At 49.1% G+C, this 14,617-nt stretch overlaps 1 protein-coding gene across 1 annotated transcript; it reads left to right on the forward strand.

Annotated features, from left to right (window-relative positions):
* The first annotated feature begins 1,549 nt into the window (after positions 1-1,549).
* Positions 1,550-4,272, forward strand: LOC117849847 (GDSL esterase/lipase At5g45910). Its single transcript, XM_034731553.2, has 3 exons — positions 1,550-1,989; positions 2,079-2,708; positions 3,718-4,272. The coding sequence occupies exons 1-3, from the start codon at positions 1,734-1,736 to the stop codon at positions 3,933-3,935; spliced, it is 1,104 nt and encodes a 367-aa protein (XP_034587444.1). The 5' UTR covers positions 1,550-1,733; the 3' UTR covers positions 3,936-4,272.
* Positions 4,273-14,617: the final 10,345 nt, after the last annotated feature.

A 14,617-nucleotide genomic window follows, 5' to 3' on the forward strand; every position in this document is an offset into this window, starting at 1 on the left:
ATGCATGTGGCGACCTGGATGATTGGGATTGCAGGGAAGGTTCTCTGGTACTGATCAGTGGGCAGTGTTTCTGCACAAACGGAAGGCTTGTCTGGTGCCATATGCTTTTGCAGGTGCTCTTGTTCTCTGGATTATTGCAGCTAGCAGTTCTAAGCTGTCAGCTGAAGGAGTACTTTAAAATAGTTGCACAATAATATACAATATTATTCCGGCACTACAGGTGAGCACTCAATCTACGCTAGCTGCTTTTGTTTCATCATAGCAATAGCCTTAGCTACTAGCTTTGGGTGTACTTTCCCTCCAACTTTCTTTTATGCTATATATACAGAAATCTCAAAAAGAAAGGTCTGCTGAAGGGGTGGAAATCATGAAAGCATTTATTCCCTTTGACAACCACACATATAAGTTACTTTTGCCACCCAAAAATAAAATAAAAGCTCTGAAGCAGCATGCGTGCATATTTTCCTGTCCATGCTGAAAATTTGTTGACGCCATGACCTCTGAAAACGAATCCGGCCTTATCCAAAATGGGCTGGCGCAGGGTCGAAGCCATGTCCCATATACTTGTCATGCCTCTGTACACGAACAGCGACGTGAATTGCAACCTGCTAGTGACAGTCCGTCGGAGGTGGCCGTCACCAGGTAGAAGGGGGTACTAATTTTGTTCATATACTTGACAGCATTAGCTAATTGATGAAACAAGAGCCTAATGAGAGTTGTCTTCTTCGTTCTTTTTTGGAAGCCCCAGACATCGAAGAAGCTATCTAGTGAGATCAGGCACTGCGTTTCGAAAATCCAAACGAAAGAAACACATGCAGCACTGAGCCACCAACTACTCGTCACCTTTAATCAGAGACCTGCCCCCTGTACATGAGCTAGAAACGTGTCGAGTTCGATCTCCCACGGCACCTTCACGTTGCTTTCGCCAATCCACGCTGCTTTTGTTCTTTCTCCATCAATCCTCTAGATGATGAGTGGCCTGGACTGCACGGACCCATCTGCTGGCCGGCCGTACATGTGATCCAGCTTGACAGCCTGAGCTTCTTCATGTGCTTATCAGTTACCATTTGCATTGTCATCCTTACATTTCGGATCAAATACTTCAATAATCCATGCACCACCAGCGAAAACCGAAGTGGCTCTTGGCTGATGAGTGATCTGCCTGAAGCATCACAAAAAATACCCCATCCATGCTGTCATAAACTCATAATTGAATTGGAATATTTTGCTTTGAAATTTCTGACCAGAAGAAACCTTTAACAATATGCTAATCACCTGCAAAAGGAGATACCAAAAAAAATTATTTAGAGCAACAATCCTCAAAAAAAATTATGCAGAGCAACTTTATTGAATTTGTAAAAATAATATGGTCCAAATAAAGTCGTGAATGCAAAAGTATTAACAAGAGCGTCGGGAAGAAAATGGAATTTTTTTCGCAAAAAAAAGAAAAAGAAAAATGGAAGCATGCACGTAGCACGGTAGCAGAGCTATGGGACATGGACGCCCCAACCGCCGTCTCGCCGAGCCTATAAATCCCTGTGGCCGGGCATCCACATGGCCGCACCGCACGGACACGGGTCGCGCCGCGTCGCCGCTGCTGCTTTAACTCTATACACTCTATACACTTACGTCGTCGGCGGCGTCCTTCCCCGCGCACGTAACGTAACGTAATTCCCTGGCCGGGTAGGCAGGTAGCCAAGCTAGAGCGCTAGGTGGCGGCTGACGCGAGGACGATGGCGACCGGCGGCGGCAGGGCGGCGCTGTCGTTGGGGCTGGTGTTGCTGCTGTGCGCGCTCCGGCATGAGGTGGCGGCGGCGCAGCGGTACAACGCCATCTGGAGCTTCGGCGACTCTATCTCCGACACCGGCAATCTCTGCGTCGGCGGGTGCCCGTCGTGGCTCACCACGGGGCAGTCGCCCTACGGCGAGACCTTCTTCGGCCGCCCCACCGGCCGGTGCTCCGATGGCCGCGTCATCATCGACTTCCTGGGTACGTGACTACAAGAATTCCTGTATGGGTGAGAGCCATGGAAGAATTATATTCTGATGAAGCTGATCGAATCGAACGCTTGATGACAGCCGAGCACTTTGGGCTGCCGCTGCTGCCGGCGTCCAAGGCCGGCGGCGACTTCAAGAAGGGCGCCAACATGGCCATCATCGGCGCCACCACCATGAACTTCGACTTCTTCAACTCCATCGGCCTCAGCGACAAGATTTGGAACAACGGCCCGCTCGACACCCAAATCCAGTGGTTCCGGCAGCTCCTCCCGTCCGTCTGCGGCAAAGACTGCAAGAACTACCTGTCCAAGTCGCTCTTCGTCGTCGGCGAGTTCGGCGGCAACGACTACAACGCCGCCCTCTTCTCCGGCCGGACCATGGCGGAGGTGAGGGGCTACGTGCCGAGGGTCGTCAGCAAGCTCATCCGCGGCCTGGAGACGATCATCAGGTCGGGAGCGGTGGACGTGGTGGTGCCCGGGGTGCTGCCCATCGGCTGCTTCCCCATCTACATCACCCTCTACGGCACCTCCAACGCCGCCGACTACGACGGCGACGGCTGCCTCAGGAGCTACAACGGCCTCTCCTCCTACCACAACTCCCTGCTCAAGCGGAGCCTCGCCAGCCTGCAGAGGACATACCCTCGCACCAGGATCATGTACGCCGACTTCTACTCCCAGGTCACCCACATGATCAGGGCCCCTCAAAACTTCGGTGAGTACTACTGTAGTTGTCAACATTTCTGTCCCATGCATTTTCTTTCATTGGGTCAATAGATCCGTCTGGCTTTCTTGAGACGCAGGCCAAAGTTTCATGACATGTTAAAATCTTCTCGCATGCATGTTTACTGGGTAGTGTTGTAACATCTGGTTGGAGTAGGAACAATATTCCAGTTTAGCTGACATCCCTGGAGTCCAGAGCATGCAGCAAGGCAAAGATCATAAAAATCATTCCTTTGCACATCCTACCTCCCCATTTTTGAGGTCAGCAGACCTTTAGCTTTGTGTCCTAGCTCGAATCCAGTTGGCGTGAGAGAGTTGAAGTCTCAGTGATCACGGAATGTGTAGCGTAGGATGGGGCCCACGGGTCAGTGTCCACGTCAGGGATAGATCCAAAGCATGCATGTTGATGGATGGATGTAGAGAGAGAGCTACGTGCATGCACAGTTAGCATGTTTAAGTGTTGCCTTTGGATTCTTAGCCCACCAATGACTCATCCTAATAGTGTGCACCAGTCAATTATGCCCCGGGGGACCATGCATGACCCTTGTCCAAATTATTTGGGAATCAATACCTCCTCCTAATCCCCAGTTGGCACATTATTTATCCATCATACAACCAACTACTATGATGAAATGATGATCGAGGATGTGATATAAAATAGTAGAGTGAAAGCCTGGTGGCATATTCTAAAAAAATCGCAATATAATACTGTAGTACCAGTGCCAAGCTGCCTGTAATTAATTAGCAAAGATGCCAAAAGCAAAAGTTCATGAGCAAAAATGTAACATACAAATACATGCCACATGTTCATAGCAATTAGTACTAACAGTCCCTTCTTTCCATGCACTGTTTGATACCTTGATCATGTTACCCTCAAACGAAGGTCATTATGTTAGCGCTCAGCTCACGTGATGGGGAGCACGCGAGCGCGCATCACGAGGCCGGTTTGTCAGTGCGGTCGATCAGCCAGCTGATTAGCCAGTAACACTTGATGCACGCAGGGCTCAAGTACGGGCTGAAGGTGTGCTGCGGCGCCGGCGGTCAGGGCAAGTACAACTACAACAACAAGGCGCGGTGCGGCATGGCCGGAGCAAGCGCCTGCGCCGACCCCGGCAACTACCTCATCTGGGACGGCATCCACCTCACGGAGGCGGCCTACCGCTCCATCGCCGACGGCTGGCTCAAGGGCCCCTACTGCAACCCTCCCATTCAGCACTGATGAACTGATGCACCAGAGTTTGGTGGGGATCTCATTGATAGCGTCCGTGCGTGAGTTGATGCGTGTGTGCTGTTTGTTTAATTAATTAGGGACGATCGATCGCCATTTATCCTAAGATTCATAGCTGTGTTGGTGGATGTAATGAGAGTGATGCGGGTTCGTTATTTAATTTGGTTGTTGCTTATTCATTGGGGTTAGGTCGTTTGGGTGTGCTTGGGGGGAATGAATGAATGAATGAATAAAGGTGTTGTGGATTATTTGCAAGAATTAGCTACGGAGTGAACAATGAGTTCGCTTCAAGGGAAAAATTGAAAAAGGAATGCTTTTTTGTTTTCAATGGTGAAAGAAATTCTAAGCTTCTCTTTTGTTTGACACGCTGAATAGACCGTTAAACTACATGGTTTCGACAGTTCAGTTACTCAGGTCCAGTTAATACAGATTGCTCCTTTATATTAGTGCCCGTTATGAATGCGCACGTGTACTGAGTTACTAACATGGAGCCATGGCGGTGGACCGGTGGTTGAGGTTACAGACTGACTGACAGCCTTGCTCTCATTCTTATTGCTGGAAAAGGAGGTGCCATTGTCTTCCTACGAAGCTGAATGCATTGCCACTCACTTCCACCATGTTTGGGAGGACACTGGCATCAGTTTTGCTGCTCGGATAAGGTGCAGAGTGTGTTTCTACGTTGGGCTAGGATATAATTGTTGGGCTGAGCATGCAATAGCTAGCTGGGTCGAGCAGTTCTTGGGCTGAGCAACTTAAGTGAAGGTACACTGATTTTTTCCCCCTAGCTGTATGATCGTGATATATATATATATATATATATATATATATATATATATATATATATATATATATATATATATGACAAAGTACGGTTAAAAAGTTAAACCCTTTTATGGCTGTAAAGTTTTCACATGATGCCAAGGAAAATACAAAGTTTCAGTACACCCCAAGTTTTGCTCCAACAAATTCTCAATTGATCATTGGTTTCCTCCAAATTCAGTCCACCCCAAGTTTATACTCTTCAGTACATCTGTTCAGGTGACGATTTCAAGCATTATATTTGCTCAGTCTTCAGTGGGTGGTATTATATATTAGAAATAAAATATTTTATTCGGCTCATGGGTGGTAGGATGTGCAGGGGGTTGTCATGGGCCGATGAAAACGAAAAAGAAAACAGGCCAGGCTGGACACGGCGGGAGAGTGGGCTGGGCCAAAAGGATAGGCAAATGGAGAGAAATATGGGCAATTCACTTGTACATCAATATTTTCCCCTTCTTGCACGGTGTGCTCGAGATGTGAATCGATCCGTTCTATTTTTGTTGCGTGATCTGTGCAACTACAGCTCAAGGTGCGTCCACCGATGCTGTCAATTTTACAGAAATTTTGCACCAGTTTCATATAATTAGTTTCATGAAGCTTCCCGAAACTCTCTACTTAACACAAGGTAGAGGCCAAGTAATATTGAAATCTTACTGTTTCGCCTCAGGGTTTTATTGTCTTACTTCTTTGGGGGAAAAAATGATAAACTGGAAATCAAAATCTTGATTTTTCATATCGGCATAAACGGCACAGGATATACCATATACGTCGCTGTGATCCGCGGGGTCCCAATGGTCCTGCAGAACACGAACACCCCTAGAGCAACATGCCCGAGTGCAAGTGTGCCATGCAAAACCCTGTCACCTCCCCCCTCAATCATCCACAAGGCGTCATGCCATGCCATTGCCACCCATTCATCTGCAGCGATGCCTCCGCCAAAGCCAGATCAGCCGAGAAGAACACACACGTCCATGTCGCGCGGTTGCATGAAAGAACCCACGCAACCGTACGGCGGCCTCATTCCAACACGGAGCACATGCTCTTCTCGATCGGCAACTTGTTGAAGCTTGGCATCCATGATTGCCGCTTTGTCTCTGCTCGTGCTGGTGCTCATGTGGGGAGTGCGAACAAAACGCTGCTCGTGCCGGGCCATCGATTAGCTTAGAGCTCAGAGATGAATACATGTGATGAATGTTTGTTTGTTGTTTCTGATCACACAGCATAGGGTTGGGCACATAGGTTACGAGGTGAGCTCATGCGAGTTGAGCTCAATTAGTGAATTGGTACTTCATAATTCAGATTCAAGAAGATCCCGTGGAATCTAGCACTGTGAAGTGCTGCACATGCTGCTTCTGGGGATCCAGAAAAATGTCTGCTTCAAGTGAAGGGCCAGCCAAACTTGTGGGTCATCAGATAATTGAAAAAATCAGAGACTACTGATGTCAGAGTAAAGCCAACATTTATGGCGTTTTCGGTTAAGATATGGTTAACGATCAGCGCGTTAGATGGATCTAAGTGACGTGATGGCCTTTCTGGTTGGGTAATGCGAAGTCGTGTGAGGGTTAGTGTCTGCCATAAAGGTAGCCATGTGACCGCTTCACTATCCATGATACGGGAGATTTGGAGGGCTCAGCTTGACACCCATCTCCCTGTCTCTATCAGGGCTGTAACCGAAGAACCGGTAACCAGCTGCAAACTTTTCGTATCACTAGGAATCGAACTGTTTCGTCTGAATTTGTTTGCAGCAGATGGAAAGATCTGCTTATTTGAACGACCCTCCAAACTGAAACTGATGAAATTTGCTGGGTGCGTACCAGAAACATTTTGCAAAGCACTGAAAAGGCACACATGGCGCAGAATCCCAGTGGTGGTAGAAAGCCGTGTTCCATGGCAGGAAGGCTGCGGAGGAAAGGCGCTGCCAAAATCACTCGAACGCGACGGATCAATCGTTGCGGCGACACGCGATCTTGGCGACAGAGAATCGTCACATCCTGATGATCTCCAACTAACTCTTCAGTGCTTTTTCCAGAGATGGGGCATGGAGCAGTGTTCACCGATACTGCTTGTACATTCTTGTGTAACACTAACATCATCCTTGCACTGCAAGCTGTGCGTGTTAGTGCAGTTGCTATGTCGTAGGTCCCTCTGAGTTTTAGTTTTTGTGGCTCGAACACACCACAGAAAAAAAATAAGTAGGCGGCTACAATCTGTGGCATCATTAAAGTAATAAAAGCAGTAACAATATTGCAGCAACTCTGGCCACTTTTGTGGTCCTTGGATTCGTGCTTGCAACCACAACCGGCTGCTTCGGCTAATTCCTTGCTTGAAAGGTGGAGAGCTGCTAGCTTGCAAAGGCAGCAACCGAACCATTGCCGGGACAAAAACAGTACACGAGTTGGGCAAGGGGAAAAAGGGTAAAGCAGAGGATGAGGACAGTTGCGATCATGTAGTTTATTTCCAGTAAACTCAGATTCCTAGGGCAATTGAATCAATGAGCAATCTTGATCAGATTGATCAGATAGTGACACTGAGACTTAATGAGCAAAGAACTTTCGATCAAATGGGACATCTGCATGATGCTAAAATGCTCACAAGAAATTATGCACCATTGCCGAGCTAGCTAGTGCATAGAGCTTGGAATGATCATGGCCAAGTACAGCTGGAGTTGCGTAGAAGCGAAGGTGAATTAGATTCTCTGGCAATGGCATGCATGTACAAGTGCAGCTCTTTTTTGGGACCGAACAGTGAAAAGGTCAGAAGGGACCATCGGTTGGTGGTGAGCTGAGCACTGAGCAGCAGTAGGACAAGGCCGATTCAGGGCAGCTCGACATGCAGCGATTCAGGCAGTGGACCTGTGTCCTGAACCCCAATCTTCTCACTGCAGGTGTGCAGTGCAAACTGGAGTTGTGCAGTGGTCATGCTGGTACCAAACGTGTGTACAAATACTCACTGTACATGTACAACCGTGTGGGTGTCGCTGTGTGTGCGTGTGAGTGAGTGAGTGGCCACTGTGATAAGTACTATGGGCTTGTTTAGTTGGCAAATTTGGGAGGTGCAAAATTACTGTGCCAGCACTGTAGCACACTGTAGCGTTTCGTTTGTATTTGTGAATTATTATTCAAATATTGACTAATTAGGCTCAAAAGATTCGTCTCGCAAAGTACAACAAAACTGTGCAATTAGTTTTTAATTTCGTCTACATTTAGTACTCCATGCATGTACCGTAAGTTTGATGTGATGGGGAATCTTCTTTTTGCATAGTATCAAAGTTAGGAGTTGGGGGTAACTAAACATGGCCTATATATACTTTTGGTAGTTGGCACCAAACATGTGTACAGTACTCGACAGCTCTTGTCGTCGTGACTGGTGTCGGTGTTTTATACCCAACAACCTACCGAGGGGTATCCTGAGATAGTAGATTGGTTGGTGGGGGATCGTCAAATCTGGAACTTGATGGTAAAAACGAGGACACAAGATATGTATTTATACAGGTTCGGGTCGCCAGAGTAGTGTAATACCCTACGTCCTGTTTGGGGTGTTGTATATTACGCCCTGCAGGATGTAGGGTATTACACTACTCTGGCAGCCTGAACCTGTATAAATCCGTGTCTTGTGTCCTTGCTTTTACCATCAAGTCCAGATCTGGCGATCCCCCTCCAAACAATCTACTACATCAGGATACCCTCGGTAGGTTGCCGGGTATAAAACGCCTACATCTGTTTCTTTATTTTGATACTTGGCATGCTTTTCCGTCTCCGATCAACAAAGCTGGTCTCCGATTCGGACTTCACTAACGAAATCGACTCCCTGTAGAATTCCGTCGTGACGCCGTCCAATTCTATTCCATCTCGATCTTGATGCTTGGAGATGATCAGCGGCAGGTAAATTGCACCATTCCGCACTCCGTTTCGAATTCCAATTCGGCGAGAACAGATGCTAGCTCGGAATTAGCCTATCCGGTGACTTCATCTCGGACTCCGACGCAGTTGCACATCGAGTCGTCGATCAGATGGGAGAACAACGTTCTTGTCTTGTAGAGTAGATTGATCTTGATGAGATCCTTCATCGCCCGATGATCTCGACGATCACCCCTACCTGGCATGCCATGCCAGATGTCGGTGTTTTATACCCAACAACCTACCGAGGGGGTGCCCGAGGAAGTATTTTGGTTTGTGGGGCTCGTTGAGATCAGAAACTCGAAGGTAAAAGCGAGGACACAAGACACGAATTTATACAGGTTCAGGTCGTCAGAGTAGCGTAATATCCTACGTTCTGTTTGGGGTGTTGTATATTCCGCCCTTCGCTTGGGTGTTGTTTGGTGTTGAGGATTTGGTCCTTTGTTGTGGTTCTATGAGGTCTTCTCCTACCAATCTAGGGACCCCTACCCTCCTTTGTATACTTCAGGGGGCGGGATTACTAGTCGGTTATAAGGTAGGAGTCTTAGTAGGATTATATAGGAATCCTAGTAGAAGTCCGTCTTCTTCCTTCCTTACGGATACTGAGGATCTATCCCTCACACATGGAACATGGCAGCAAAATTCAACGCCCTTTCTGTGAACTAGTGGTGGTTAAAACTTAAAAGTTAATCAGAAGCAGCAATTCAGCATGCTTTTATTTAAGAGGCAGGAATTCAGCATGGATCCTGCTGCATAGAAACATTTTGACAACCGACAATTTGGAGAAGAGAGGATGGCCTCATAACCCCCTGTGCAAATTTTGTACTTCGGAACCTGAATCACTGACGCACCTATGTAAAGATTGCACATTCACGCGACAAGTCTGGGAACGACTAGTGCAATGGTTTAACCTGACTGACCTCCCTCCAAGTTCAGGGACAGCTTCGATCCTTGGATGGTGGGAAAAGTGTAGAGTAAAAGTGGAAAAACAGCACAGATCGACCTTTGACGGCCTCATGGTCTTCTTCTGGTGGAACGTTTGGAAAAAACGAAATCGGCGGACTTTTAACCAGGAATACAAAATAGTTGAGGAAGTAGCATACCTCACTAAAGAAGTTCAACGGTTCAACTTGGTGACACAACAACAGGCGGCGCAGCAACCAAACTAGTAGTTTCTTTTGTTCAGAGTAGTGAGCCTTTGTTTTTTGGTTTTTCTGTCGTTGACATTTGACAGTGTGTGTTGTTAGTCGTTGTTTGTCTGTGGTGTTGTTTTGTTCGTCGGTGCGCGGCAAGTCGTTGGTGGGCCGCCAGTTGGTTGCCCCTTTCGGGGGATCTCCCTTTTTATTTGTTCTTCTAATAAAAATTTGACAAATCCCTTACCGTTCGTTAAAAAAAAAGAAAAAGGTCGAGCAGCTAAAGCACAACAACAGAGTGTAATCAGCTCAGTTTGCAGTTTTTTACATGTAAAAGTTGTGTACTGGGTTACAGACTTACAGGAGTGTTCTCCTTGCAGCAAAATCACATGAGAAAAATAACGGAGTGTTCTTCAGTGGTGACAGGTAGGAAAAAAGAATTTGTTCGATCAGAGGGGCTACGACCGACGTGCTTACCACAACGTCGAGTGCTTTGACTTTTGTCGGATCAAACATCGATGTGCATGAGCTGGAGCTGAATACCTTGGTTATCATTGTTTGCCATGGCGCCTGACCTGACCACTAACAAAATTAACAAATGTGGAAAAGCTAGAGTAGCCAGAATATGCATGACTTGTCTTCGTGTAGTACTGTGATCAGATCAGTATACTAAGCTGTAGGTACCATATAATGCATCCAGGAAGGAATCTCTCGCCATGCATTCGAGATTCAGCGCGGCCAGGCCAGGAGATCTCAGATCGCCCCCCCAACCCCAAGCAGAAGCTAGCATCCGTTTACCGGGGGATGGATCGAATTTCTTGGGGCGCTAAACCCGCCGGTTCCGCAGTAGTATTATAGCTTGATCGTCGCACACGATCCATGGACCTGGAAGCACCGTACGGTCATGTTAGCCTATCGATCGATGCAGAGCTTCGATGCGATTACACTGTTGGGAGGAGCACCATCTTTTAAGCACCTAGTTTGAGGATGCGTTATCGGCTCAGCCTCAGCCGTGCGCGTGGCGTGGCAAGCTTTCCACCGCAGGCACAGGCACGCACGGGAACGAGCAGGACACCGACCAAGCGTGCAGGGGCCTGGCTGGGCTGCCTCCCATCAGTCAGTCTCAGTCACCCGGGCCGGCGCGCCCAGCGGTTGGAGGCCGCGGGGGGCATGTACGTGTTTGACGGGGGCCAGGTGGTCGCCATGCTGTTGTGCCCGCCGGCCGGCAGGGCCGTTGCCTAGCCACCCACCATACCCGCAGGCCGCACTCTGTCCCGTCCCCTCTCCCTCCCAATCATCAACCAACTAAAGAAAAGGAGAAGGAAAAAAAAAAGAAAGAGAGGAGACCTGCTAGCTCGCAGCGATACTGATGCAACGTGCGTGCGTGGCATTTCCAGGGGGACCAGCCCAGCAGCTAAGCGGGTACGTACGTGCAGAGCTGGCGAAGGCGCCGCCGGTGGAAGGCTGCAGTACGTGATCGCCTGACTCTGCCAGGGAGTACCCTGCCCAGATTGCTCCTAGTCCTAGCAAGCAAGCACGCACGCACGCTGGATCGCCTAGCTGCCAGCGGCCACCTGGACCAGTGCTACGCGTACATGCAAGCGTCCGGCAAACGGCATGTGTCCTTCTGGAGGGATGTGTTGGGTATCCGAAGCTGACACCAGGAATCTCTGCACGCCTCCCGTCTTGGAACTTTCCTCTTCCTCGTGTCCTTTGGCGCGAGGACTCCTATGCAACTGCCCAGCTGCAGGACTACTGCTCACCATGAGTTCAGTTGCTTCACCGGTCGGACGGAACCATGCATCATGGGCATTGGGAAACCTGCTGCTGCGCCTTCGGGATCGATCGGCCAATTGGGCGCGCTTGATTTCATCGCACGTCCAAATCGATGAATGCAACGCTCCACTGCGAGAGCAGCAACCCCACCGCTTCCTTTTTGGCGTTTGGTTTCGTCCCATGATGATTATAGCTAATGATGAGTACTAGCAGCAATGACTGCGGGCAGGACAGGAAAATCTTACGAACCTGCATCATGCTGAGTTCATCCATGCCGTGCTTGCAGCACTGCTGTAACAGTAGTACTTCTCTCGGTCCAATTGACATGGTTGTGCGGTTAGTGTGATGTTTGAATTCCCTGCGACACCATGACAGTGTAAAAGTTTCCTGACATATAGACCACGGCTCCTTGTTGCAGAGACGAATACTACATTTACTGTGGCGCGATGGATGTCTCAAGTGAAGCAACGAAATGTGAGCAAACATGCCGTGAAAATGGTAAGAAAGGCAGCTGGAACACACACCACGCCGGTCGATTCTCCAATCTCCATGGCAGCTCCAGTGTATCTCAAAATCGAACAATGTACATCGTGGGCATCGATGTTTGGTGTACATAGTGGGCATCGACCTCCTCCGAAGAGAAGTCCAACCCAGCAGCTAAAATATCAATTATTTCTTCTCCTCGCACGGACGCGCGCGCATGCAGCTCTCCGCTTTCAGTGCTCAACCACAACCAGGAGGAAGGACGCTGGGCTGGGGGAAGGTTTTTTATTCTGTTGGTGGGTCCCGCGAAACGTTGTTTATACATGGGGAGACGAACCGTAGTTTTGTTCGATGTTTGGAACGGCAAAAGCCGACGCAGCACTGGAGCTCAGGGTGTTTGATAACAGGAGCACGTCAGACGTTTATAGAATTAAACATGAATTAATTATAAAACTAATTGCAGAACTTTTAGTCTAATTCGTGAGATGAATCTATTAAGCCTAATTAAGTTATCATTAACAAATAGTTACTGTAACACCACATTGTCAAATCATGAACTAATTAGGTTTAATAGATTCATCTCACGAATTAGACTCCCTCTGTATAATTAGTTTTATAATTAGACTATATTTAATACTCCTAATTAGTACTAAACATCCGATGTGATAGGACTAAACTTTAACCCCTTAGCCAAACATCCACAACAGTGACCACCGGGACACCGGTGGTTGACATGCCTTTTGATCACCCATTCCCAACTTTTAGTCGCTGGCCACTGGCCACTGGCCACCACCTTTTTCTTCCTCTTGCGTGCGTTACTGCGACGCGCACTTAACCTTATCATGGACGTTAGTTAGCGAGGAGGGCCAAGGGATCGCATCATTAGCCACCTTTTCCCCTTCGAGAATGAATCACGTTAAAAGCGGGCATGCTGACGGATCGAATCCCCGGTCTAGATAAGTCGAGAAAAGAAAGAGACATTTTTTTTGAAAAAGAACGTTGGTGTGCAGTTGGACATAGGCATGTAGTGTGAGGAGGCGGCACATGCTCGCTTTTGATTGCGATAGCAACAGCTACATGGCGCACAAAACGGCTGGAACGCAAGTTGCACTCCTCCGGGGTCGCCCTCGCGAGAGCTAGCAATCCGTCAGCGGCGCCCATTAATGCACGCGCTAATGAGCTCGATTACCTCCCCGGGGGGCGCGATAAACAAGCAGATTTAGTCGCCACGGAATGCGGGGTCTTGCGATCAGTGCGATGGTGGTGGCCGCGCGCGCGGGAACCGAGAACTCGGGGCTCCAAATCAAATGCCCATTCTCGGCAAAGTCCATGCGCCTGTCCTAGACTTGTAGCTGCCGAGCCGGGTGATGCGATGCGATGCGATGCGAGTGATCACTAGGAAAATGGTTCACCGGCGCTGGGGACGAGGGCCGCGCGCCCAGCAAACTACGGTCAGTCACCCGATCGGCTGCAGATCGATCAGTCATCAGCGTGGATCGGTGCTGCAACTTCCTCTAGTTTTGATCGGCGATGGCTTTGACCGGATCATGTCAGACCAGTTACAGCGGTCTACAAAGTTTGTAACACGCCAAACAAACGCTTCCTGTCCCTGTACCACGTACGTCGTACCAACGGTCACCAAACAGTACAGTACTCCTATATGTTTCCCCCAGGAATTGTGAGAAAATTCCCATGTTCCAAAACTAGGTTTTAAAATTAAACAAAAGGTTCACCGTACCTGACAGCACTAACGTTCTGATCCCCCAATCCACTCGCACTCGCTCTCCAGTGCCCCGCACATGTCGTCACCCCAGCCATCCGATCAGGAGCAGCGGCGCATCAGCAAACAGAATAACCTAACCAATGCAATTCCCCGGTCCACATCGCAGCAGCGAGCAGTGATCTCACGACAAGTTGCGGTTAGCGAGCCGTTGCGCCGCGAGGACGGGCCGGCCGGGAGAATCATATGCGCGCGCGCGCCGCGGTTACCTTTGCGTGCTCCCCTCCCTTTGTCTTGTCCGCTCCTACCAACCGGAATCTCCCCGGCGGAGTCGATCGTGGTGGCCGCTTTGGCCCCCCGTGCATGGCATCCCTGCACACCGCCGGCTTTTCTCCGGTAACAACGTGTGCGCGAGCGCTGGCCGGTGCTCCGGCAGGAAATAAAAGCACCGAGACAACAGGGCAAAAGCGGCTCAAACGGATGCGCGGCGCGGATACATGGCATCCTGATCCTTTTGTGTGTTTGCGTTTGTTGGATTCTGCAGGCGGTTAGGCGTCGACGCCACGGGCCGGTGGTGGGAACTGCTTGGTACGTACTAGCTAGCTCCGTTGCACGATCGTGCGTGCCTAGCAGCTTGTTGATGGTGATGGCGATGGCCGAATCGGATCTCCAGCTGCTATGGTTTCCTTCTCCGCGGCTATCTGAGGGCACATGCTACCGTCGTCTACCGTACCTTACCTTAATTATCAGTTAGTGGTGCCCCTCTACGCTAGTTGTGCTCATCAAGTATGTATGTATGTATGCCAGGAGCCCAGGATGCCTCCTTGCTTCCCTTTGACTATACTA

This window comes from Setaria viridis, chromosome 3 (genome assembly GCF_005286985.2).
Source record: "Setaria viridis chromosome 3, Setaria_viridis_v4.0, whole genome shotgun sequence".
NCBI lineage: Eukaryota > Viridiplantae > Streptophyta > Magnoliopsida > Poales > Poaceae > Setaria > Setaria viridis.

Excerpts from the sequence above, each read along its gene's own strand:
- LOC117849847 (XM_034731553.2), top strand. The coding sequence starts at position 1,734 with ATGGCGACCGGCGGCGGCAGGGCGGCGCTGTCGTTGGGGCTGGTGTTG. Across the intron at positions 1,990-2,078 it reads CGTCATCATCGACTTCCTGG|CCGAGCACTTTGGGCTGCCG; the intron begins GTACGTGACTAC and ends GCTTGATGACAG. Across the intron at positions 2,709-3,717 it reads CAGGGCCCCTCAAAACTTCG|GGCTCAAGTACGGGCTGAAG; the intron begins GTGAGTACTACT and ends TGATGCACGCAG.